We start from the raw sequence: 27281 nt of genomic DNA, 5'->3' as shown, positions 1-27281 counted from the left end.
CCTTTGGCAAAAGAACAAATTTTACTGCAGTTACAAAATCTAGCTTTTATCAGAAGATCAGCTATTCTTTTAAACAAATAAATGTGGTAATAATAGATTAGGCTTTCATGCTTTAAATAATGTTTTTAAGTTCTATCAAAATCTAGAGCTCCTTTGCAATCCATTAACATTAAGTGAATAGTTAGCGGCAATTAAGGTAGTGGATGAATGAATTAAAAAGAAATTGAGGAAGAATTTGAAATTAAATCCAAGATATAATCAAATTATCATATCTGTTTGAAAGAATATATGCAATCAGAATTTAACTGGTCACTATGATTTTGAATGATCTAAATTTGACTAATATTTTTTAGCTTAAATTTTTATGTTTCTTCTTGTCTGCTCACTGTTTCAAATCTTTTTTTTTTAAAAAAATCATTTAAATTTTAATGCAAATCGTTTAAATTTTAAATTTGTTTAAAACATAGTGATATATATTGCTCAAAGTTTTTACGACAAATTTACACTCATTTACCATCCAGTTTGATAGCTCAGCGAAATATTTAAAAATGTAATAATAATTTAACTAAAATCAGTATATCATTGTTTTATAACTTGGATTGCTTTTAATGACCTAAAGAATAATTTTGTTTTGATAAATAAGTTCTAATATTCTAATTAATAAATGATAAAATTTTCTACTAAAACAAAACAATTTGAATTTCAACTATCAATAAATGGTAATAATATAGCATCGCTCATAGCGAATATTTCTCATGAATAGATTTCTTAAATGATCTTTATATTTAAAGAGCTAAAATAATTTTTGCTTAAAATTTTCATTAATTTTTTAAGCAAAATTATAAAGCATTATATATTCAAATCTGAGGAAAGATGCCCCACACATACATTAGGATGGGAAGAAAAAGTGGAAGTATCTTAAATTTATTAATGACTGTGCAAAAAAGTAATCAACTGACATAAATAAAAAAATATGCAATATCTAATTAACTCCAAACACTACCTTGATTGGACCAATTCCAAACTTTGGTGCCGCAGTGGCAACAAAACTATAACAAGGTTATAATTCTAAAATTTCTATAGATATATTTAAGAAACAGTAACTTTTAAAAGCTATCATTAGTCAATTCAAGGAATATGTTTTATTTTTAATTATTTAATTTTAAAGCATTTTTACAACTTTTGAGCCATTGACGTCGGCAGAAAATATTGAGTTATAAAATTTATATACTTCTGCATGTAGTTGACAACTTTTCAACACTACTGCTAAAAAATTTAAGATACTGTGGCATTTTTAACCCACCTTAATATTTATTTAATGCAGGAAATTACTAATTATATTTTCAAACTATATAAATGTTCTTGTTTGTGATCACTAAACAAAGCACTCTAGAAACAGCCAGTTGTTAGCCAAGAGAGTATTGGAAGTTATAGCCCACCAATTTTGTGATCAATGGTTGGATGATGGCAATAAAATATACTCGCATGGGTCACTGCTCAGACAAGTGGGTAATTATTGATCTGAAGCTGGATGATGGACCGCTACCTGGTATAGAATTCTGTCCTTCATGATGACAGGCCACTGCCTTAAACCACTATTGATGATGGCTTAGTTTGTGATCATAATTAATTTTAATTTAGTTTTTTTTTTAATAAATTGTCATTATAAAACAGAACATTGTTATTTAAGTAATTAAAAATTTTTATTACTAACCGTACAACCTCAAACTTGTAGATCTCTAAAGGTCCTTTTCTGAATGCATAGATCATAATTAATTATAATGCATAGATTGTAATTAAACATTATAGGAACTGCAGACAACAAATTTTTTTTAACGAAATTAGAAATCAGACCTATTATTTTAGAATTTGGATTGGTGATTTTTTTTGTTTGTTTTGTTTCGAAAATATTGTGCTTTCCTCTCTTTATGTGTGAACAGTAAATTGAAAATAGTGGAGAAATAAAGTTAGTACTCATCTATTTTGAACTCTAATTTAATGATCACAGATGTCAGACAATAGAATCTGTAGCACTAAATCTGCATCTGACATATTTTCTATTTTGTTATTATTCTAGAAATGTGAAAAATTTCGAAAAAACTCAGTCAATCTTTTGATATTTAAACACAACAATTATAAATTGTATCTACAACAGACTAAACATTATACACATTCTTAATGTACATGTGTAAGCGGTACAAGAGCAATTTCAACTGATAACGAGAACAATCCATACAATATTTACATATATTACAGAGTCTTTAAAGTTAATTTAAATCACGCATTTTCACTTGATTGTTACAATTGTCAATGGCCTGCCAAGAGACCAGCACACATTGAGCAGCATCCGAACACTAACATGTATTGGTCCAGTATCAACACATATAACCTCTATTTTTGCACTTCAGGATCACTTTCATGAAAACAACAAAAGATAAAAAGAAAGAACGTGCAAAAAAGTATTTTTACTATAGATATATCCCTATACAAGCTGAGCAACATGATTGGTGGATATGTTTTCTAAGGCAGAATCCTCTTCGGACCTGCTTTTGAATTCTATAACCTCTGTTTAAGGGAATGAATCAATAGAAGACTTGACTAGTAAGCATTCCCAAACAGCCACAGACTAGCACATGACTTTAAGTGGAAGATTATGGCAACACTTCAAGCTCACTCATTTTCATATGTTAATGCCATTTATCAGTTCCCTGCAAATTTCATTATACTGTGAACTATCACCCGATATTCGCCTCATCTTCAAACGCTTGTCGTCCGGATGAGGGCCGTCACAAACTTCGAGTTCTATCTGAACACCTGCCGGGTGCTCGACGGCGAGTCCCCTTTCCGATCGCTGCAGCATCATCGACAACCCCCGGACGATCGGGTCCAGCTGCTGCTGAATCTCTTGCAGAATGTCCGCTTCGCAAGTGAAAGAGCGTTCAGTTGTTGGTAGAGACACATGGACACTGCCGCTGGGAGTTTTGTGTAACTGATGCTCTCTGAACACAGATTTTTTACTCCACCAGTTCGAAGGCTTTCCGGCCCACGGATTGGGTGTAGGGTCACTGGTAGAAATGTGTTGACCTAAAGTTTGACGACATAATTTTTTACCCATGGGAGATGAGATATGACCAATAGGAGGAAATGTTTGCCTCAAATGCTTGGCGTGAACGTAGGATTGTCGTATTGACTGTTTGGTTGCCCATCGTAATAATGACTTAGAACTTCCACACATGGCAAACTCGGTTGCTATATCCCTATCCTCTGCCTCCCTACTACTTTGCCGTACAAAGGCTCTACGGCCACCTCTCACGACGTGTTCGTCGATGCTAGCCGACAGCTGATACCGTTTCGGTACAGCCACCTGCACCACATCACTTTTCTGACGTTGCAAAAGCTGCTTTCGAGGAGCAGAGTCGTGCAAAACAGTTTGTCCAGTCAATGATGCAGAAGTTACCATCACATGACCCGTTTCATCAGTAATACTGATTTGCGGATATCCCATCTGCCTGCAAGTCGGTGACGACCGATCGTCACTAGTGACCACAGTTAACATTGTATCACTTCCACCAGGTATAACATGATCTGAAATGTCCTCCTGTATCATTTCTAGATTCTGGTAACTGACAGGAGGGGGACTGTTACCACTTTGCTGGGGGGCATAAGTCACAGAAGTGTATAAGTGAGTAGGAGAGGATTGTTGCTGAGGAGAGGTACAAACTGGTAAACGTGTAGGAGAAGTATCGGAAGGAAATAGAGGCAAAGGAGATGTTGGACTACTGTGGTGAGGTGTAGACATAGCTTGTATTCTTTGGAATGCTTGTAAAGGACACTCTAAACCCGTGAAGGTTATAGGACCACCAGCTTGCTGCTGTAGATGAAGATTCTGAAGGTGTTGAGAAAGAGCAGAGGGGGAACCTCCAACATTTGATTGGGCCTGATGAATGGGTGAACCCGCAATAGATGGGGGAGAGGAAATAGATGTAAGGTAACCAGAAGGCTGCAGTTGAGCCATCTGCTGTATGTGAAGACAATGTTGTCTCTGCATTTCAGCTGACACTCTTGAATCCATTGCTCCAGAATGCATTTGCTATAATTTTAAATAAAATTTAATACAGCACTTACAATATCATTAGTAAAACTCATAATACATTAGGATATGAATAAAGCAGAACAGCATTGATCTACCAAAATAATAACTAAATTTTGGTTTTCTATAGCAGTCTTAATGCTGTTAACAAATAACACAGTTAGTGAAATAGCGCCTGGTTTTTACTCCTCTATTTTGAATCTCATTTTCCCTTACAATTGGTGGTTTTCCTGATACTCCTAGTGCGCACAAACCCTGTTTTTAGTGAATTAAGAAAATAATTTATAATTAACTACAACTTTAGCACCAACATTAAATAGCGTCACTCCATATCCAATTTGCAGATATATATTGCTTAGGGGAGCCTGCTATTCTTGATGGCGAATACCCTTCTATATGTGGCAGAATCCTGAACTTATACTTTCGGCTTTTTTATGGAACATTGGCAAGTAAATTTACTAAAAGTTTTACCATGTACGAAAAAGGGCAACTCCCACTGAAACGGTAGACAAGATGATGCAACTCAAGCATAGACGGAAAACTATAAGAGGTAATATTACTCGTCTTTCAACTGACATTGATAATTTTAAAGAGGATTCTTCAATTGAAGATGCCTAATAAATTTGTAATCGCTTAACAACTGCCTTAGGCATAAAGAAAATACAGAATACAGAAAAAGAAAAACTTATTTTTCAGTTGTTTTAAAAGTAAAGAACAGTAAGTGCATGTTCATGCCAAGCTATTATTCTTGTTTCTCAACATCTATAGACAATTAAGCAGCTGTGTAATTTTGAATCTAACATAGAGAAATTTTGAGAGAAATCAACATATTACATAAAAAGGAAAATCACATAAGCCTCAAACAGTTAATTTGCCAATGAAAGGATTTAACCTCTGATACATTACCATTTTGAACATTTTACATTAGCACATATTGCTACGCCATTGCCCAGTTTGAAAACAGGATTGATTTATTGGGAAGTTATTGTTCTAACCTCTCAGCCATCTCCGTTCTCCTTTGTCACATTTGGTATTAATGAACTGATTTAGAATAATGAACTGAGATCACAGAATTTTTTTAAATTTTTTTTTTTACCTGCAACTGTTGATATTCCTGGAGAACAGCTTTAAAACTGTCAGGACTCGTCTGTGGACCAGTGAGGGTCTGGCAATAGATTCTATCAAGTTGATTCCTGTAATAAGTGACAGGTGAGCAGCCATCACTTGCTCGTCTAACTGGGGAGTAGCGCCCAGACGTCGACTGTAAAGAAGCAGTCTCTCGCAAACTTTCACGACCTGAGAAGACAAAGAAAATGTTACTAACAACACTCAAATGCGAACATTAAAATTGAATGGATCACATCATAAAATGCTGTCAAAGATATCAATCATTTTAAAATTACTATTAAAACAAAAAAATAGTTCCTAAAGTAAATCAATGAGAAGTAAAAATGTAAAACCTGTCTTAATTTTTGTAATTGCTCCATTAGAGAATATAAGAGGTGAAAGTAGATTTTACTGTATACATTGATAGTTAATGCATTTTTAAATTTTTTATTATGAATTAATTTACTTATTTTGATTTTATTATATTTTTACCTAAAACAAATAATAAGTGTTGTTTATGAGCAATGGGGATAAAATATAGATCAAAATTTTAATACAGACCAAAAAAAATAATGTTAAGCCTTTTTGAGACGAAAACGATTAACACGAATACATACTTAAAATGTAGGAAAACAGTTGACCTTTAAAAACAATAGTTATATATTTAAAAACAAGATTCTCCCATTTAAGACGTAACCTAATCAAAACAAATCGCTCATTATAACCTTTTTGGTGGCCTTTCTAGTGAAAATAAGTTTGCTTTTCCAGAATTGATTTGTGCATTTGTCCAAGGAACTGATGTGGGGTCAGTGTTAGTTTACATCAAACTGCAATTGGTAAGTCACCAACAGAACACTTGAGTGGGCTTGGAGCTTCGACAACAAACCTAGTTACATCGGCATTGCCGACCTAGGCGGTGAGGTGACAAGGAAAAAAAAAAAAAAAGAATTGCATTCTTTTCCTGGTGATTGTAAAACTCTTTTGCAAGTGTTTCATATAGTTGCCAGCAACTTGTTGATTCTAGTTGTACTGATGCTTTAATGGTGAAAGTGAGTAGTAAAAAAAAAGTCTGTTTTGAAATTAAGTGGAAGATTTTATGTGAAGTTAATCATGGGATTTAATAAAACGTTGAAATTGTAGGAAAGTACATAAACATACTGATTAACTTAATTACAATAATATTGTCCTATGTATATCATTTAAATCATATATCTTTAAATCTGTTTAATAATCATATATCATAATAATCATAATCATATATCTTTAAATCTTTTTGTTTTTAAATCTTTTTTTTTAAATTCAACCTAAATTTATTTCGCTGCCCCATCAGTTAATACAAATTTTGGTTGATTAAAAAGGATATTTTCAACCCTTCAACTTTGTGTTGATAAGTACATAACAAATGAGATCCAAAAATTAATAAGGAATAAAACATAAATAATAACGAACAAACATTCATGTGGAATAGGTAACAGTCATGAGTAGAAAAAAAAAGTTAAAAACAAGACTTAACCTAAGTTACAAACAGCAATATCATTAGACAAAGAGGAGATAAAAGAAACTTTAATGCTGTTATACAATGGAGAATAGAGGAAAAAATAGTATCTATGGTTACTTAGTATATAAGTAGATACCTCGCAAAATAAAAAAAATATTAAAAAAATTAATTAATCTAATAACTTTTTGGCAAAAAATTAATATAAAAATGAAAATGTTGATTTTGATGTTGAAAATGTTGATTTGTTTGTTTTATTTTATAGCAAAAACATTTATAGTTTTAATACAGAAAGATAATGTTGCACAAACAAATGACTGACATAAGTCATAGTAATCACAGAAATATTTTACTTCATGGTTGAGCGACTAAGAAGAATGGCAAAGTGTAAAATCCGCATTAATTTCTGGATTGTAATACATATTATACTAAGTTATATTTAAACATTTCAACGAGTTTTCTGTTTAAAAAGTTAGAAAAATCCACACACATAAAATGTGTTAATGCCAATAATGTATACAATAATTTTGAAAATACACCATTAGTAAAATTGTAAAATTAATGGTTCCATGCCACTATGTAAAGTATTATTCAACATATATTACATAGCTATTAAAATAACAAATTATAAACTGTTTTTTTAAAAACCTAGTAAACTTTTAGAAAAATAATTCAAACTATTTTCAGATCATATTAGTTAAAAAAAAAAATTAGTTGTCTTCATGCAATTTTATGAAGCAAAAAGCACTTCTAAACATGGCAGGGCACTTAGAAGTGTAAGATCTATATTTATATAAAGGCAATATTGCACAGTAGGGAACTGATTATCTGGAACCATCGGGACCATCGTTATTCTGGATAACTGATTTTTCCGGTTTTCAGAATCGCTACAAAAAGCCATTTTTTTATTGTTTAACTCAACTAAAAAAAATAACATTTGGAAATAATCTTAAAAAGAAGAAAAAACAATGAAGTAATACACTAATGATTATTTCCAAAATGATGGTAAGGTAAACATCTTTCAAAAATGAAAGAAAAATCCTAAAATCTTATGAGGAAAAAAGAACATTTTTTTTAAAAAAATTGCGGAAAATTTATTGAATTTCGTTCCGGTTTTTTGGTTTTCTGATTTCTAGATAACGGGTTCTGTACTGTAATTTATAATTAATATTGCAATAAATTAAATCTTATATTACTAATGACAAGATACCAGGGTTCGTGATTTTTTTGATTTTTTAAAAAAAAATCGAAAAAATCGGATTATTTTGATTTAAATCGGATTTTTTTGATTTAAATCAGATTTTTTTGATTTTTATTTAAATACACTATAAGAGCTTTAATTTATGATCAAAAAAACTTTATAAATGTTTAATCAAAATTAAATTAATATTAAAACTATATTATAACAATATTTTAGAAGCTCTAACTTACTAAAATAATTTTTCATTATAATGCATAGCGACCATTTTGATACAAAGGCATGATTGAAATTAAAAGACAAGATAAAATAGATAATTTAAAGAATACTATTTTAACTAATAACACAAAGTTTCAATTAGCACAGCATAATTTTAATTTAAAACTGTGATCTCTTTTTTTTCCTCATGATTTATAAAATGGCAAAATAAATGCAACAGATTGTGTTTATAAATGTTGTTATTCATCAAAAAATAAATATTCAATCTATATATTTTTATGTTAAAATATTCATTTTCAATCCTTTATCAAAATACATAAGTTAAGCTAAAAAACATTTTTAAAAAAATCTATGTACTTATTGGAATTTTTTTTTCACAAAAGAAAATCTGATAATTTCAAAGATACCGTAAACATATTATGAGAAGAAAAATAAAAACCAGTTAATAACCCTACTGCTTCAAATAGACTTTGATAGGGAAGAATGACACTATATCAGGAAAAAAATATCTGAAGTCAGCTTTTTTTTTCTTTCTATTTTTGGCATATTAAGGTAATTTCTTTTTAATATAACCTCAAGCTTTAGAAATATAGAAATTTCCATCAATAAACTATAATGTAGATTTGAATTTCATGCTTTTTTAATCAAAGGGTAGAATTTTAATTAACATTTGCTTTTTGAAAAAAAGCATGTTTATTTACTTTCTACAGCTATGCAAATCTATATTAAGACAGCATTAAATATTTACTTTAATCTGTACTTTCAATGTTAAGAATCAAAAGATTTTTAAACATGTAATTTTAAATGTGTTTAACACACTCCAAGAAAAAAGTAATTTCGTTTACTAAAATTAATTAATGCAGCAATTTATTTAAAATAAATTTTAAAACTAAAAAAAGAAAATAATAAAAGTATCAATAATTTAAAGCACTGTTTTTTAACTTTTAAAATCAATATAATATATATATATAAAAATCAGTTGATTTAAATCAATGATTTTTTTAAAAAAATCATTTGATTTTAATCATGATTTAAATCGTGATTTAAATCAAGCTGATTTAAATCAACGAACCCTGCAAGATACCTTTATTATCTTTGTAGACAAAAGTAATAGTAAAAAGAAAGAGTTACTGACACAGACAAGTAATAGAAGACCAGTCACCAAGAATATTAATCCCGACACCACAAAAAACAGGGTTCCCAACATTGAATTAACTTACCAGATCCATTGGTACAAAATAAGTTGTATTCAGTTGGGGGCAGAAAAAATTGAAGTTGCTGACAATATCTGTATTTCACAGCTGAAGATTAATAAATTGATGAGATTAATAACTGATAAATTATGATTAATTTATGCTTCATTTTAACAAAATTGAGAGTCGGAAAAATACAAACCAGCTAGGAGAATGTGATGAAAAGGCTGGGTCATTACTACCACCATTTGACGTCTGATCTAAATTGAGGTAATGAGGCCTAATTGATGGTATAGTGCGTGTTAAAATACAAATTTTTACAAGCAGAACCCTTAGTGGGTTAAGGATGAAGTTAAGGTACAGTTGTCGATGGCAAATTAATGCAACAACAACAGCCAAACCAATAAAATTAAAAAGCTTATCAGAAGAAAAGTCATCATCATTTTGGATTTGAAGTTGGATTTTCTGGTTTTTATTTATTTGGTTCAAAAAAATTTTCATAATAGAATAACATTAAACAGCACAATGCCTTCATAAAAAAAGTGAGAGGTATTGCTTTAAACGCAGAAGAACTAGCGCATAACTTTCACGGATTTTATCTCAGGAATTTAGCAGGTAAACACATATGATATTAAATTACCTTCCTGAAAATGTTATGAGAAATAAATTTTAAAAAAACATACAAATCAGCAGAAGCATTTAATTAATTTTTTTCCCTAGCGGCTGGTACTGAACTTTTCGGTCTTTGCCTTAAATGATGCGCAAACCGTTGCTCATTTAACGTTACTCGGGGTGCGCCTGTGCGATTCATGGAGGCGAGCAACATTACCCACATCACACTGCACAGACCCATTCATATGCTGCAATTTATTCATACAACAGAGGAAAACACACAAGAGAAACATGTATGACGTGAGCAGGATTTGAGCATGCAATCATTAGTTTCCAAGTCATGAAAATAACCTCTCTCCACATCGTGAGTCAATGAAATAACGTGGCAACTTAAATAAGCAACTGGTCACTGATCACATTATTTTATTTATTTATTAAATATAGTTTTATGATAAAAGTATATCAATGCAGAAAGACTCAGGAAAACAGAATTTTCATTAAAATGCATAATGTGTCCATTCAAAATTTTGATCCTTCAGAATTCATCAATTTGTGGTGAAAAGATTTATGAGAAAGGAGAGTTCCTTAACAATTCAAATATTTCAAAGTTGTAGATACTTTTAAATAAGACTTTTAGGTATATACCCAGATACTTTTAAAAAAAGTACTTTATGTTTAACTCAACTTTGTCACATATTTATATTATTTTTTTGATGAATTAACTTTTTATATATGTAGCTAATTTCTAATACGATTTTATCAAGCGCAAAAAAAAAAATTTTCAAAAATAGGCTATTAAATAAAAAAAGACTTATTGATATCCTTCATTGACTCATTAGGTTTTAGGAAAAAATATTCGAGTATACCAGCCACCGGCTACTAATTGAAAATTCAAAATTTCAAGTCTACTCTTTAGCTTCAAGCAGCCGTAAGGGGCTAAACTGTGTTAAATTGAATATCATAAGATATCAGAGGTAATGAAATCAAAATTGTAAACTAAGTCTTATGCAGAAATAGGAAAAAGAAAGAATAAAAAAAAAAAAAGAAAATTTTTTTAGGGTACCTAGGAATCATCAAGCTTTTTATAAACCAAAAAAGATAAATCCTCTGAAAAGGTTTTTAAGTGACAATTTGAACTCACTGAACTTGTTATGGTCAGCTATAAGTATAAAACATGTTATTCATCCAAGTTTTTAAAATAAACAATTTTTGCTTTCTAAAATAGCTGATTTCTTCAAATTCACTAAAATATTATGAATGATGTTTCGTTACTTAACATTTTGAGAAACTACAATTATGTGAAAATGAAGCATAAATTGTTATAACTGTGTTTAAAATAAAAATATACTTTGATGGAAAACAAACATAGAATCTAAATACAGTTGACAAATACATAAAATTTCTAAATCGTAAAACTTTTCAAGAACTCAAAATATTAATAGTTTCAGGAAACTAGACTTACCGGCTGGTTTTTCATTCATGACGGTCAGCAGACCCGTCCTCCTTTGTTTCATTGGAGGCATCTTTTTCTGTGTTTCCTCTGGCGGACTGATTCCAATGCGAATATTCTGAGGTTGCTCCCACACTGAGTAACTGTAACAAAAAAATTAAAACAAAGAAATGAATATCATGATATCTGAAACAACAAACATTTATGAATAAAATCAAAATAAATTATTCCATTATATTACTTTTCAAGCACTCAAAAAATATTTTTAAGCACTTTCAAAAAGTATCATAATTAGGCAGGGTTGGAAAGTTTTTGACAATTGACAGTTCAACTTGTTTTAACAGTCATGTAAAAAAAAAAAAAAAAAAACCTTATGACATTGTTTTTGACACTTGTCAAAAATCATGAAATTTTGAATCAAGTAAAACGAATGGCGTTTTCATATGCTGCGGATTGACAATACGCCGAAATAGAGTGGGGTTGAATTAATTGAGAAAACGTAGCAAAGAACAATGTGAACTGTGTCATTTTACATAATTCGTAACGAAAATCAACATGGTAAAGGAAGAATCTCATTTTGAAAAAGGAAAAATTAAGCACTTTTTAAAAACACCAATGAAAAAAGCACCTTTAAGGGCTTTTAAAAAACGAAAATCGAAAATAAGCACCTTTAAGCACTTTTTAAAAACGCTACGCACCCTGATATATACATAATTGTTTAATTACCACACTCTTAAGTTCTGAGAAAAGAATTAAAAAAAAATCTGATTGATATTAAAATTAGCCTACATCAGTATCCTATCAATGGAAAACATTTTTCACAAAAACTTCAGATGTTCCTAGGTATGATTAGTGCTAGATATGATTACCACATGAAACAATACTATAATACTTATTCTTATCGATAATTACAAAGAAATTATTTCAAATAATTATTGCTAATTCCATATTTATCCTTAGACATAGCGTTCACAATATTTAGTGAGAATGGACTTACATTTTCTTTTTATGAAACAAAATAAAGCACTACTGCAGCAGCCAGTTGTTGTCCAATGGATAGGTGTAGGTTAAGATACTATAGTTTTGATACAAATGACATGGTAGTAAGAGGAACAGCGGCAAGACACCTCCACTATCCACCTTTTGCTCCCAGACAAACTAGTACCCAACAGTTTGAGACCGGTTCAAGTTGCCACCAAGAATAGAACCCATATTCTGCACAACGATAACTCATTGACTTAACCACTGGGACTGGGGGGTCTTTAGCAGGCGGGGTTCGAACCCACAAACTCTCACTTTAGCTTTCCGATTGAACATTTATGTTAATTGAACACTTTAGCTTTCTGATTGTAATAGTTGTAAAAATATAAAAATTACAAAACTCAATGTTTTAAAAACAGACAATATATTTATATTTTATAATTTCTGCATAATTTACCAACAAATAACGTTATTATTGAATTAGACTTTTGTCATGAACTATTAACTGCTAAATAAAAAATAATAGGAAAATACTAGGACTCATGAGCATTACATAACATTCACATCACCTCGAGAGTTGCAAAATCTTTTTGGTCAATAGTTAATTATTTGATTATCACCCAAACCCAATTAAAATAAAATTTCATTAATATTTGTTCATTAATATATTATATATCAATCAGTCTCATGCACTATTTTTAGAGATAAACAAAGTGTTTTTATTATTCAATATTTAAACTCGCAAGAAATGTGACTTACCTACTTTTTTTTATAAATTGACAGATTATAATTGAAAAAAGTTCAACATCATATAGGAAAAAAATAGAGTAATGGTGCAATTGAAGGTCGTTAATAATTAAATTATTGAGAGGAATTCAGTAGAAATTTTAAGTATAATCAAATAAATCTGAAGTTCGGAGATCCATGGATAATATAACAGGTTGATTAGTAGAGCTCATTTATATTTACAGAGAATAAAGTATATCTGGATCTGCACGAATAATAAAATATGTTATTTAAATAAATATTACTAAGTAAAGCAGCTAGGAATTAATAAAAATGATAAAATAGTGAACTTGTTAATCTTAATAGCGGCATGGAACAGACACGATACATTTTCTAAATTAAATATGATAGTTACGTGAATACTAGGAGACTAAGTCCTCTGTTCCCTGACGCGCAATGACCTGGATGATTGTTTGGCAATAATCAAGAGGCATTGTTCTTAGCATAAAACAATTTTTTTTGTTCTTAGCATAAACACAGTGCAAATTATTCAACAAAAAATAAACACCTTTTATGCACTTTTCAAGCACTCAAATATTTTTATACACTTTTAAAAAATATCATTAATCAGGCAGGGTTGGAAAGTTTTTGACAACTGACTGTTTTATCTTGTTTTAACGGTCATGTCAAGAAAAAGAAAAAAAACTTTTGGTATTTGTTTTTGACAATTGTCAAAAATCATGAAATTTCGAATTGTGTAAAACGAATGGCGTTTTCAAACGCTACGGACAGACAATATGCCGAAATAGATTGGGTTTGAATTAATTGTGAAAACGTTGAATAGAACAATGTGAACTGTCTTTTTGCATAATTCGAAGCAAAAATCAACATAGTAAAGCAAAAATCTCATTTTGAAAAATGGAAAATTAAGCACTTTTTTAAAAAAATCAAGGAAAAAAGCACCTTTAAGGGCTTTTAAAAAACGAAAATTGAAATTAAGCACCTTTTTAAAAAGCTACACACCTTGATAAAACAATTTTTTCTCTAAGAAGTGATATTGCTCCATTGCAATCTATACACTAAAGAGAATTCTGTTTGCTTATGTTTGTGCTCCCACTTTCTGCGACCGACATTCATGCAACTTGTGCACGCATTACACTATGCATGAAACTGATTTGTTAAGTTCTAAACCATTTAATGAATCTTGTTAAAAGGCAATTTATAATGGCATATTAATGTACTTTACACCAAAAAATAATAATTGTAAAACAGTAACTAAGTTTAGATACTGAAGGAAATAAATTTAAGGTTAGAATGTAGGGCAACAAGGCAATATGATAAAATTAGATTATAATAAAAATATGTTATAATAAAGAAACAACTCTTTTAGAATTTAATTATTGATGTAGAAAATAATCAAAATTAAAATAACAGAGTAAAATAAGAAAAATAAATACTACAGGTACATTTAAATTCAGGATACAAAAATATTATACAAGAAAACAATACTTTTATCAGCTGATAAAAAAAAGCTTTTAGTAGCTGATAAAAAAAAATAACAAAAAAAATTTAAGAAAACTGGATTTGTTATTTTTCAGCAAATAAAAATGTACCAACAACAATGGAAAATTGTGACATCAGTTGATTTTTAAATACAGTCACAAATGGTCAGTCAAAATGATATGACTAAAAAATACAGTTAAACTAAAAAATAATGATGTTAGTTCTTTAGGAGACAATAGGTAAAAAAAAGAGTTGATGATTTTTTGCAACTTGTTGCAAAATATACGTTTATGCCTAAATTTTGGTGAAATTAGTTGCCAACAACAATGGATAACTGTGATATCATCAGTTGATTTTTATATGTAGTCAACAATGACATGAATAAAAATACAGTTAAACTTAAAAAATGTGATGTTATTTCTCTTGTAGCCAATCAGTAAAAAAAAGAGTTGAGGATTTTTCAAAACTGGTTGCAAGATATATGTTTATGCCTATATTGTGGTGAAATTTGTCGCCTTAGTAGCGTTTTTCTCACATTAAACGTTTCAGTTGCTGCTATTTTGTGCACATAATTATATATATAAATAGATATATACCCTTGAACAGTTGTGTCAGTCATTAGCTGTTCTTCCTGTTCTTGGTTCTCATCTTCATGAAGTGCCAAAGCCTGAAGACCTTGAGGTAAAGTGCTGTTTGGGGACATCTGTGAAAGGAATAAAATATTTGTAACCTTTTCATTTTTAATAAATAGTAAACATTTAGTTGATTACGTACTAAAATAATAATATTAATTTACTAGAAATACTCGATACTAAAATACTAAAGTACTAGAAATACTAAAGTAATAATATTAATTTTACTCGACTGCTTTGCTTTTAAAATTCTTTCACCACAAAAAAAAAAATACACAGTTTGGGAGCTTTATACTTAAAATAAAACATTCATTTCTTACCATAGGACAATTCCACCATTTAGCAAAGTCATACTTGCAGATTTTAAAAGTAGAAAACTCAGTTTCAAAAAAAATCTAGCGGTTCTAATATTTTTTAATAACGTAAGTCTTGGTGTCATTTACGTGTATCTCAATTTTTGGTTGGTTGGTTGGTGTCGCATCCTCTATTAAATCATATGTCATGGTGTGCTTGAATAGTTTTTGTAATTTCTGTGGCATTAAATGAATACAAATCCTCTTCTGTGGGGTAGTTTAAGAGGTGAAGGCCTGCAGCGACTGCAGGGCAGTTAAAAACATGTTATGGTGTCAGTTCCACATTAAGACAGTTACCACTGTTTTGATATTTTCTAGTCCCAACTGTAGAAATTTTCATATTTTTAATAAGTTATATTAGTTTAAAGATTTTTTTAAAAAATTAAACATGGGTGTTATAAATGTGCCACCTGCAAATAGCCAGTTTTCAATTTAAAAACAAAATAAATTTTAAAAACTTTCTAAAGATTTTAATAAGTGGAAATGACACAAAGATTTATCAGGGATCTATCTAGGTTTTTTCGAGAGGTACCTATTTCGTTAAAATTTAGACACAATTTGTGAAAATTTAGGCATAATTTATGAAAATTAAAAATTATATTAAAAATCAACACAAAAAAATGGAAAAAATATGGATTTATCAATTCTTACGGGATACAAAAATAAAATTTTTAGAAAAAATATTTTCCTAAAGTTGAATTTGTTAAGGTACCACTAAACGGTAGTAAATTTGGCCTAAACAGACCCCTTATTTTCTCAAAAACTATAATAACTGCTTGAATTTTATTAACTGAGTAATAATTTTTTAAAGTTTGGTAATACAATATGCATAGAATTGCCAGATAGAAATTCTCACAGAAAATAACAGTTTAGACTTAAATTAGCAAATATTTTGAATGTTACGAAAATAAAACTTAAAAAAGAAAAAACAAAAGAGATTTCTTCACTGAAAATTAAGTGATTAAAATTAAGATTACTCAATTCTTGCATAATTTTTAGAGTCGAAACAATGCAATGCTAAGGTAATTTTTAAAAATTAGATCATAAATGCTATCTGTTTTTCAAATTTCTGTGGTTTTTCTTTATGTTGAAATTTTGTCATCATCAGCATAAAGAGTGCTAATTGGACAAAATTAAACAGTTATTAACTCTAACATTTTCTACAAATAATCTCTTCAAGTTTTAAAAGTATGTACTCTTATTGAATTTTCACAACAACAACAACAAAATATTTAAAATATAGTATTTGAACGAAAACCTTACAGTTGCAGGTCTTTCTTTGTTCGGCGACTGCCCTTGTTGTCCAGGTTTGCGTTGATAGTAGTTGTTTGATGTGTTGGCACATCCATCTGAAGCTCGACGACCAAACCCTCCGGCTATAAAATAACAAATATTTACAATACATTACTTATCTTTTTAAACAAGAATGAATAGGATATAGAATGTCAGAAATTAAACATCTCGAGAGGGGGGAAAGAACAAAAAGTCTGAATAGACCTATCAACTTAAAGTATGAAAGGAATAAATAAAAAGGTGTAAGACAACTTTTGCACAAAAAGAAAACATTTAAATTATTTACATACTTATTTAATTGTTTTTTTTTTTTTTTTTTTTTACAATAAGAGTTTAGTGGCAGCCCACCCGACTGCTAAATTTTAGGTATAAATTTTGATTAAAGATAATAAAATGTAAGCAACAATATACAGTAAAAATGTTAAGAATTGAAATCTTTAAAGTTTAAAAAGTTGGAAGAATCTTAGGCATGTCAATGAAAAATTTATCATTGTGTAATTACTATATAAAATGTATGCAATTGTTTGCTTATCCTTAAGCTAGACCAGATCTATGAGTCCATGTACATTTATAAAATATATTCTTGCAGTAAACCTTTAAAAAAATTAATAAACGCTAAAAATTAATGGTAGCATCTCATGGTAGAGTGGTAGCGCTTCGTGCTCCCATGCCAATCCTCGTGCCGGGAAAGGTTGACTTAGTGTATCGATAAAATGAGTACCGAGCGTGCATGGGGGTTTAATTTTCCTTGCACCCCACGGTCAAGAAAACTGAGATGAGAACAGTAGTCCTTGGCCTTCGATAGGCGCCCACACCACTGAATTTAGTTTAATAGTTAATAGCCTTCAAATACTATAAACAGTTCCCACTAATATTTCGTTTAGAAAAATTTGTTAAAACAAGAGGTAACAAATACAGAACCTATTGATAATAAATTAAGGAAAATTTTAGTGCCATTCAGCAAAAGCACTAGAAAATAATGTTAATAGGCTGCCATAGCTGATGTGTAAAGGTTATTAAGTATAGTTTCGAACCTAACTCAAAAGAACTCTTGAATCAATCATTAAAATAAACTAACCTTCACAGAGGATTTTTTCATAGAACTAACTCGCATGCATATAACATGTAGAGAAAAATAATGTTATATCGTCATATTACACAAAGAGAAAAATGAAGCTACACATCTCATTACACCTTGAAGACAACGAAGTTCTAAAACATGTCTACCTCTGAGGATATTGTGCACATGGTCAACCGGCGTTAGGACGCAAGTCCATGCTGAGAGCCCGTAGCACGGATTATTAATGCATACCTGCCAACTTTCACTCTTTCCGAGAACGGATTTTCAGAGTGGTTGTAAAACAATAAACGAAAAACAATCTGACTCAAAAATATATTTATATTTTGCTCCCGTTGAGATTCGCTTCCTCAAGGATTTTTATGCTTTCATATATTTATTGTAATTATTTATATGTAGTGGTGGTCAAACTCATTTATAATTATCATTATAATTCAAAAAGTTAATTGGAATAATCTGAGTATTGCTACCACTTTAAATATGAAAATAAAATCTTCCTGAAAATCCAGAAGAGTTGGCAGGTATGTTAATGTGGTCAGTGTAATTTGAAAGCAGAATTTTTATCATCGCAGGGATTTAAACTAGGGTGATCTGATTACAAAACGAGTGCTGTAAAATTTCCATAGTTTAAAACTGAAGAAATTTGACTAATTCTTTTATCATTTAATTTATTTGAATTTCCAAACACTAACCTGCACCAAGTACTTGGGGTGGCTTCAGTAAGTGTTGGTCTTTTACGCAGAACATTTGAGGATTTTGGTTCTGAACAAGGGGCAGATTTTGAGGCAAGTTGGTGTGGGGCAGTGCGCTGACCGGCAGTGCTGTTCCAGGATGAAGAGTGGGGCCATAGTAGGGAGCTCCTCTAGGAAGAAACCCGACTGCACCAGGATCAGGGGCATCTGCATTGTCTGGTCCGACCGTGTGTCTTCTCACAACATGATATTGAGAATGGGCATTTTCATTCTGTTTATCATCTTCATCTGATTCCAATTCAACATCTCCAAACTAAACAGAAAAGAAAAACATGTAGTTTATAACAAAAGGTAACCTAAAACTTTTCCTTAAATATTAATTTGGGCACCACAGCAAACACTGGTTTAGATTTAAAACATGATGTATGACAATAAGAGAAATACTATTGTTACAGCAAAACAAATATTTAGTTTAGCTACTTTTTTTAGCAAAAATGAGTTTCAATATAGTTTATATATATATGTGTAAGTTTAACATGTGAGACAACAGCCTCTCTGTTAGTACGCCAGATGTAGCTCGCCTTAAAGAACTTTCTAGATGTAAAGGAAGAGGTAGTCAGTTGGAATTGTTAGTTGAAGTATGTTTCTGTGTGAAACTTGGAACCTGTGTGGTTCGATCCTGTGTGCTTAGAAGTCTCTGTGACTGTGTTATAATTAAAGAATAAGTAATTATTTTAAGTTGACTTAATTGATGGTAACCAACATCACACGCACACACACACACACACACATATATATATATAACACAATAAATACAAAAAGGATAAAAAGAAAAAAATAAGTTTTATTTACTGTGCATAAGCTGCAAGTATATAGAACTCATAAAATAAGTTCAAAATCTAGAGAAAACATGGAAAAAATTACAGAATAAAAAAAGTGAAGAAAAAAATTATTAAAATAAAATAAAAAAAATTTTTAAAAATTTAAAAAATAATTTAATAAAAATCCAGGGAAAAAAGATATAACCACTTCATCAACTCACACGATTATATCTACAAAAAGGAGTTTTTTAAATTTTTTTATTATGTTATTTTATTTAAATAATATTTTTCTTCACTTTTCTTTACCTGTAATTTTTTTCTTGTTTTCTTCATCTGCTGAACTTCATATACATATTATAAGGATATTTATTGTATTTATGATATTCATTTATTTTTATACTTTTTGGTTGAAATTTTCTCCTTTTTGCATTTTTATTTCCACCCAAACTCTACCCAAGATTAAAAACGAAGTGTATTTAAAAGCGAAGTGTATTAAATTCCATGCATTTAGAGCAATAGAGTCCAAGGCAGCAGGAGAAAAGTGGTGGTAGACAAACTGATTGCAACAGGCAGCTAATTTCATTGATAGAACTTTACACAAAATTCAATACCATTACCACATTTCTTTATTTTTCTTTCCAATAATTCATTCTTCAAAACTAATGTCAACAAAAAAATAAATCTACAGGTAATGTAGAACAGTTATTCCATAAATAATGAATAAGGGCTATACACAGACATCTCCATAAATAAAGAACAAGGACTGTATACATAAAATTAAGGGTAACTATGGCATAATTATTGTTGCAAGTAACTATTTTGTCAATAAGGGAAATGCCAAATTCTTCAAAAAAAATTTACAATACTTTTTACTATGTTCAGAAATTAAAACAGTGATTGTCACTGATTTTTTTTTCTTTTCGATTCACTGCATTCTTGCCCCTACATTTTTCCCCTTTATTTTTCTTTCCAATAATTCATTCTTCAAAACTAATGTCAACATAAAAATAAATCTACAGATAATGTAGAACAGTTATTCCATAAATAATGAATAAGGGCTATACATAGACATCTCCATAAATAAAGAACAAGGACTGTATACATAAAATTAAGGGTTACTATGGCATAATTATTGTTGCAAGTAACTATTTTGTCAATAAGGGAAATGCCAAATTCCTCAAAAAACAATTTACAATACTTTTAACAATGTTCAGAAATTAAAACAGTGATTGTCACTGATTTTTTTCTTCTTTTTAATTCACTGCATTCTTGCCCCTACATTTTTTCCCTTTATTTTTCATTCCAATAATTCATTCTTCAAAACTAAGATTATAAAAATAAATCTACAGGTAACGTAGCACAGTTATACTATAAATAATGAACAAGAGTTATACATAGACATCTCCATAAATTAAGAACAGTAACAGCAATTGTCACTGATTTTTTTAAAATTTATTTATTATTTATTTTCTTTTTATTCACTGCATTCCTGCCAATACATATGCTGACATGCCATAATTAAAAAATAAATAAATAAAAAATAAACAATGACTGTTTTACCTTTTCCAAATTCTCATTCTCAGTGACCAGCTGAACAATTGGTATTGGGCTGAACATGGGCTTGGGTGTAGCTGGCTGATCATTTTCAACAGAAACTTCAGCAGGAGGTGATTTTTCCACTTAAAAGAAAAAGTTTTTGTTAACGTTACAGTGTTGAAAAAAATGGCTACAAAAATAATAGAAACAATTTCAGATATAATAGTCAAATTAAACTTTGTGTTAGGCAACTCACCAACTCCAGTTGTAATACTAGCTTTTCTTTGAGGTTGGGCAGAAACTGGCAGATTCTGGGGCAATAAGGCCATGCGTTGATGTTGCTTTATTTTTTCTAACAGCAGTTGGTACATAGCACTGTACTGGTCAAACTTAGTTTCTTTTACAGACTAAAAAAAAAAAAAAAAAGATACTCAAGTTTTGTTGCAAATCAGAGTAGAAACTTATTTTTAAACTTTTACTACTAACACAAGATTTTTTTTGGCCATATTATTTTTAGTAATCATTTCACAGTACTTAATATTATACAAAAAATTATAATTGAAAAATCGATACTTTGGCATAAGTAGTTTATGCTCTTGTTGAAGTGCATTGAACAAAATAAAAACATGGAACACCATAATAAATTTTAATCAAGTCATTTGATTTATTTTTTTAATGCAATGACATAGCTGTTAAGTAGTATAGTTGGTAAGAAAAATTGACTTAGTTGTAAAAGCATTCATATTTTAACAACAGGGTGCGCAGTCAAATATTTCAACAAAAAATAAGCACTCAAGAAATATTTTTAAGCACTATATACATTAGCAAAATGCAAAGTAATTTTCAAAGATTTTAGATGATCATGAGAAAATAACTAGTTTCTGACAAAGAACTCTTTTCTTGATTATATTAGCCGTTATAAAATGATTGAGAGATTTTTCGGTTCAATATCAGAGGGTGGAAAAAAAGTTTGAAATTGAGCTTGCAAAATGCAGCAGACAGGCACATGAGAAGGCAATAATCTCATCGAACCCAGCTCAGTAGATGCACACATGGACTCATAAGCATTTCATCAAACATGTAAAATGATTGGCGCTTTCATAACCTATGGACCAACGGTACGCCGAAATGAATTGTGAAAACGTTGAATAGAACAATGTGGAAAGCACACTTTTGCATAATACATACGAAAATCGACATGGTAATAAAAAAAATCTCATTTTTGAAAATGAAAATTAAGCGCTTTTTAAAAACATCCAATGAAAAAAGCACCTTTAAGGGCTTTTAAATAATGAAAATCAAGAATAAGCACCTTTAAGCACTTTTTAAAAACGCTACGCACCATGAACAAATAGTTTATACAATTTTATTTTGTACATTCTTTTTTCTGTGGCACCTCAGCCATTGAGACGTTTCCGGAAATGTGTGGTCCGATCGCTTGGGAAATCGCGGTTTAAGACTTCCTCAATGCGCTTTTGCTCTCCAATACAACCAGATATTCTCCACCATCCATTGTCAGAGCAATAGACAAACATAACGAATGTACAAGATGTGGATGCTGCTGGAAAGATTTAGTCCAGCCTCCTCCGTAAACCTTAACTCATGGACCTTGCACGACAGATTTTCATAGCAAATTTTCGTACGTTAAATGGTCACGACTATCTTGAGGCTCACCTTCGCCAGATTGGTGTTTCAGAAGCTTCTGACAGTCTTCTGTGCTCTTCAGGCGAAGCGATCAGTTTTGAACACTTGACAAAGTGTAACTTTATGATCATTACTGATTTACCGATTGAGAACTATCTTTCAAAGGCTGTTTTATACTAGGCTGCTAGAAGGGAAATGGCTCACAAGGCCAATCCAATGATGCAGGAAAGAAGGAAAAAAAATTTATTTTGTAACCTAAAATATTATGTGCACAAATTAGTAAGTGTAATTATGGTTTGATTCTCAAAAATTGTATTTTAGTTCATAATAATCCAATGACTAGATCAAAAATAATTAGGATGATTGGTTCATAGCTGTCAGCATGAATGCGAAAAAATTCAGTAGATTTTACAAAATAATATAAATTTCATGATGATCGGTGCATAAGGTACTAAATATTTTACAAAAAGGGAAATTTATGGGTTTTTACAGTCATCAAAATAGAAAAACTGCAATATTTTCCAAAAAATGAACTTGAAATGTTATGTATTATGTTTACTCATGATTTTGAATAGTAATAGGTATTTAATTTATCAAAGATAGTTGAAAGATTATTCAATTAATTTTTAAAAAAAAGGAGTTCTGAATAAAATAAACTTAACATTTTAGAACAAAAAAAGTTTTAAAGTAATTTTAATAAATGAGGCTCGCTTCATTATGCATTAGTTCTTATTTAAATATATAAGCAAGCAATAATATACACAAAAATTCTATTTCAATAGGAATTTTTGAAGGAAACTTACTCAATTTTAGGGAATTTTCAAAAATATACAAAAAACAGGAGAATTTTTATGAAACTGGTAGACCGGTATAAACTGACAAAATCTAGTAGTCTACTGGAAAAAACCAGTAGAATTGGCAGTTATGTAGGCTTTTGATTTTGCGCACTAAACAAAATACAAGGTTGGGTTTAACACTTACAAATCAGAAGCATCAATGGTTAACACTTACACTGACGATGTCTTCTCTCTTGAAGGCAGGTAGCTGGAGCATGTAATCTATCACAACTTCACAGACAGGCTCCTCTTCTTGCTTAGCAGCGTTCACACTGAACTTTTTTAGAGTTCTCTCAAACTCATCATCTTCATCCAGAGTTATCCACTTGTGTTTGATTATCTGATCGACTGAGAGCCTTTTTGCTGGATCTACTATTAGCATGTGCCTTATCAGATGTTCACATTCTAGACAAAGGGAAAAAGTAGATTAAAAACTTTCGTTTTTATATCGAATAATGTAACAGAATGTATGGAATGTAATGTCAATTAAAATTTAATTGTATATAAAATAAATTTTGAATTTGAAGCTTAGTTCCACTTACTTTGGCTCAATAATCAATAATAATTTTTCAGAAGAAATAAATTCGAAGATGCAAAAACTTAAATAAAAGCTATTACTTATACCAATACTTATTTAAGACTAAATTCTTTACTAGAGAAATTAAAAGGAAATTTTATAAAACAGTTTCAAATAAATAATTTAATAACAGTAATAAGCATAACAATTAAGAATAATAACTCATGGTAATGAAACCTAAACCTTGAGGAATAAAGACAAATTTAATTTACAGTATTTGAAAGAAAAATTTTAATATTGATTGTTAGGAAAATTGTAAACAATTTGCAGTGGAGAACTAGAAACAATGTACTTAATATTTTCATTAAACAAAGAAACATTATTAAATTCATGAAATTAAAACGCTTAAAATGATGGCTGGGTCATACAGAAATTATGAACAAAAATATAGGGCTGGAAAAAATTTGAAATCGGAAACCAATGGAATCAAGCCCAAAAACAGGTGGTTAAATGTAATAAAAGATCTAACCACACTAAAAACCTAAATCATTTAAAAAGAGGAAAAATTGAACAATATTATTATTTATTGACTAATGTTGTATATTCTGTAACACCTGCCCATAATGTGTTCTTCGACAAAAATGAAGTTAAAAAAAATGGTATTCATATTAAGTATCACAAATCAATACTTAACCCTTTTCTATCAAACTCACATCTCACAGGTTTGGTGTTTTTGTGACCGTATGGTCGATGTTGCATGCCATGCGATGAAGAGAATAGCATAATTAAAATTTTATTAATCATAAAATTACTTACTCGTCTCTTTAAACCGAGCAATTATTTTTTATTTCTGAACATTGCTAAGAGATGGTGAAACTAGTCCCACTTTATTCACAATTTTTGCAGTGAATTTTCCCAGGTTTAATTGAAATTGAAATCATTTTGTACTTTCTGTAATTTCACTTATCTTAGTGTTACCATTGTATGTGAAAATAATTATGATGTATAAGGTTGGAAAAGTATTTGGTTAGAAAATTATTTTCCAAAATATTTTAAAACTAATTTTATTAATTATTTTATATTCCAATATTTATCTCAAACACCTTAGAGCAATAAAGTTAATGAATATGTTATCAGAGGGTGTTTTAAGATAAAACTTGGATGTGTGATTAAGATAAAACTTGGAACAGAGTCTATATTGCTGACTAATTTTCCTGCAAAAATCTAAAATTCTTAAAGTTTAAAAATGGGGAATTACATACACATAGAATTATAGAATTTAAGTTTTGAACAATAAAAGTTTAATAAAATATCAACTTAAATTTTTTACAAACAAATAATTAGAACAAAAAAAAAGAAATAACAGATAAATAATACTTAAGTAGATAAAATAAGACCCTTTAAGACGGAATTTACACAATTCGCTGTAGGATATATTGAGGAATATATTCATTTTAAACATAGTTTAAACTGAGTAAAACTTTTCTTCATTTATCAACCACCTTAATTTTAAAAATGTCTTAGCTGCTTCATACATGAAATTAGATCTGAAATATAATAATGTCTTCTCGTATGCATGGATTATCTTTAATTTCTCAGAGAAATTCAGAGAATAACTTTCCTAGCATGTTTTTATGCTTTAAGTAATTTTATACAAAGCACTTTTTATACAAAGCAATTAGAGCAAAGAATAAGTAATACAAAGCTTATTGCTGCAATAAATGTAATGAGGAAAACAAAATTTTATAAGATTTTTTGAGTCAAATCAACCAATGAAAAAATTCAACTACTATATAAATTCTTGAAACACCCTTACCATTAGACATAAAGTAAGGTATCCTAAATTTTCCAGCCAGTACCCGGTTCCGCAATGAATGCAATGTGCTACCATCAAAAGGAAGAGCTCCACAGACCAACACATACAATACAACTCCCAAACTCTAAAAGAATAATATAAATGTTAGCATAATAGCAAATCAAATGAATTCTAATGAAGTGAATAAATATATTCATCACACTGTCAAACTACAATTTATTTTTACAATAGATATACTACCAAATACTACAGTTATCCTACAACGGAAGTAGGAAATATATTCTGAGATAAATCCAGGGGTAATTGTGAGCTCAACTCAAAAATTCTGAAAATTTCTTGAGTAAAATCATTAATGACGCATTTCAAAAAATTAATGTCTTTTTAAATTTAAGTCATTGTTTATTTCCAAACATGAAATTCTAAATTAATTATATGCAGCATAATTTAAATGAATAATTATGTATAAGTTTACTTTTATCTTTAATCACATTTATTATTCTACCAGAGAAATATTTACAAATGAAAAATATGCCAAGTATAAATTTTAGTTCTAATATTTCTAGATACAAGAATTTTTATACCTAAATGTAATCAATGATTTCTTGAAACTTCTGGACCTTGGATGGCAATTAGCAAAAAATTCGGAGGTCCGGATTTTTTCCAGAGCATAATCATCTCTGCAAGTCTTGTATATACTGAGATTAAATGGTTAAGCTACTCTAACAAATTTTTAAAAAAAAACTTTCTTTTTTTTAAAACATGCTTGTCGGGTGCAGAATTCTTATCCACCAGCCACCCCTGGGATTTGAAGCCTCATTGGAAGGCGATCGCTCTATCACCTGAGCCACATCAGCTCCTAACAATTAATTGAAGTATCTTAAAAAAATTTAAAAAATACAATACCCAGATGTCAGCTTTGGGGCCATTGTATTGTCTTCCCTCGAACAATTCTGGTGCAGCATAGGGGGGACTTCCACACCATGTTGACAGCATTTTGTCCATTTCATAATAGTTACTAAACCCGAAATCTGAAAAGAAGAAGTTATGTTTTAGCAAAAGACAATTATTCCTTCCTGAAAGAGAAGGAATACTTGGTTTACGGTAAAGAGCTGTTTATCATAAAGCTGATGTTCCCAACCAACCTTTTTAGTCATAAAAATTAGCAATTTTGTGAAGAAGAAAAAAAAAATTAAATAAATAAAAATTTCTAGCCAGGGTGAGGATGATTTAAATCACTCAAATTTTTAAATAAAGATCACTGATTCAAGTCACATTTTTTTTTAGAATAATTTACTAAGTGGTTTATTAAAAGTAGTTGGGAATTACCAGCTTCAACTACTATTGTGGGAAGAGGAGTTACAAACTATGTCAACCTTCATCTATCAAAAGGATTCAAAAAGTATCTCAAGATAAAATAAAGTTAAAATGTCTTATATACCAGGAAATTGATATTTAATGATCTTAGTGGTAGTTACACCACATTACTCCC

General features: G+C 29.9%; 1 protein-coding gene across 4 annotated transcripts in view; it reads right to left on the bottom strand.

The window, feature by feature from the left end:
* Positions 1 to 397: 397 nt before the first annotated feature.
* Positions 398 to 27281, bottom strand: part of Sik3 (Salt-inducible kinase 3) — a 42337-nt gene continuing 15453 nt past the window's right edge. For 3 of the 4 annotated variants that reach the window (XM_043049986.3, XM_043049988.3, XM_043049989.3), the window contains exons 5-16: positions 26696 to 26820; positions 25793 to 25916; positions 23635 to 23864; positions 21236 to 21386; positions 21004 to 21122; positions 18623 to 18935; positions 16823 to 16935; positions 15171 to 15277; positions 11377 to 11507; positions 9330 to 9410; positions 5187 to 5386; positions 398 to 4090 (exon numbers count right to left, since the gene is read on the bottom strand). In XM_043049986.3, the coding sequence (XP_042905920.1) occupies positions 2681 to 4090; positions 5187 to 5386; positions 9330 to 9410; positions 11377 to 11507; positions 15171 to 15277; positions 16823 to 16935; positions 18623 to 18935; positions 21004 to 21122; positions 21236 to 21386; positions 23635 to 23864; positions 25793 to 25916; positions 26696 to 26820 (3104 nt within the window). In that variant the 3' untranslated portion in view covers positions 398 to 2680. The remainder of the gene's footprint in view (positions 4091 to 5186; positions 5387 to 9329; positions 9411 to 11376; positions 11508 to 15170; positions 15278 to 16822; positions 16936 to 18622; positions 18936 to 21003; positions 21123 to 21235; positions 21387 to 23634; positions 23865 to 25792; positions 25917 to 26695; positions 26821 to 27281) is intronic. The other variant, XM_043049987.3, reaches the window with a different exon arrangement.

The sequence above is a fragment of the Parasteatoda tepidariorum genome, chromosome 5, assembly GCF_982258835.1.
Source record: "Parasteatoda tepidariorum strain Cologne lab strain chromosome 5, Ptep-v5.0, whole genome shotgun sequence".
In the NCBI taxonomy this organism is placed as follows: Eukaryota; Metazoa; Arthropoda; class Arachnida; order Araneae; family Theridiidae; genus Parasteatoda; species Parasteatoda tepidariorum.
Note: the sequence above shows the minus strand (reverse complement) of the source record. Positions and strands in the feature narration are given on the sequence as shown.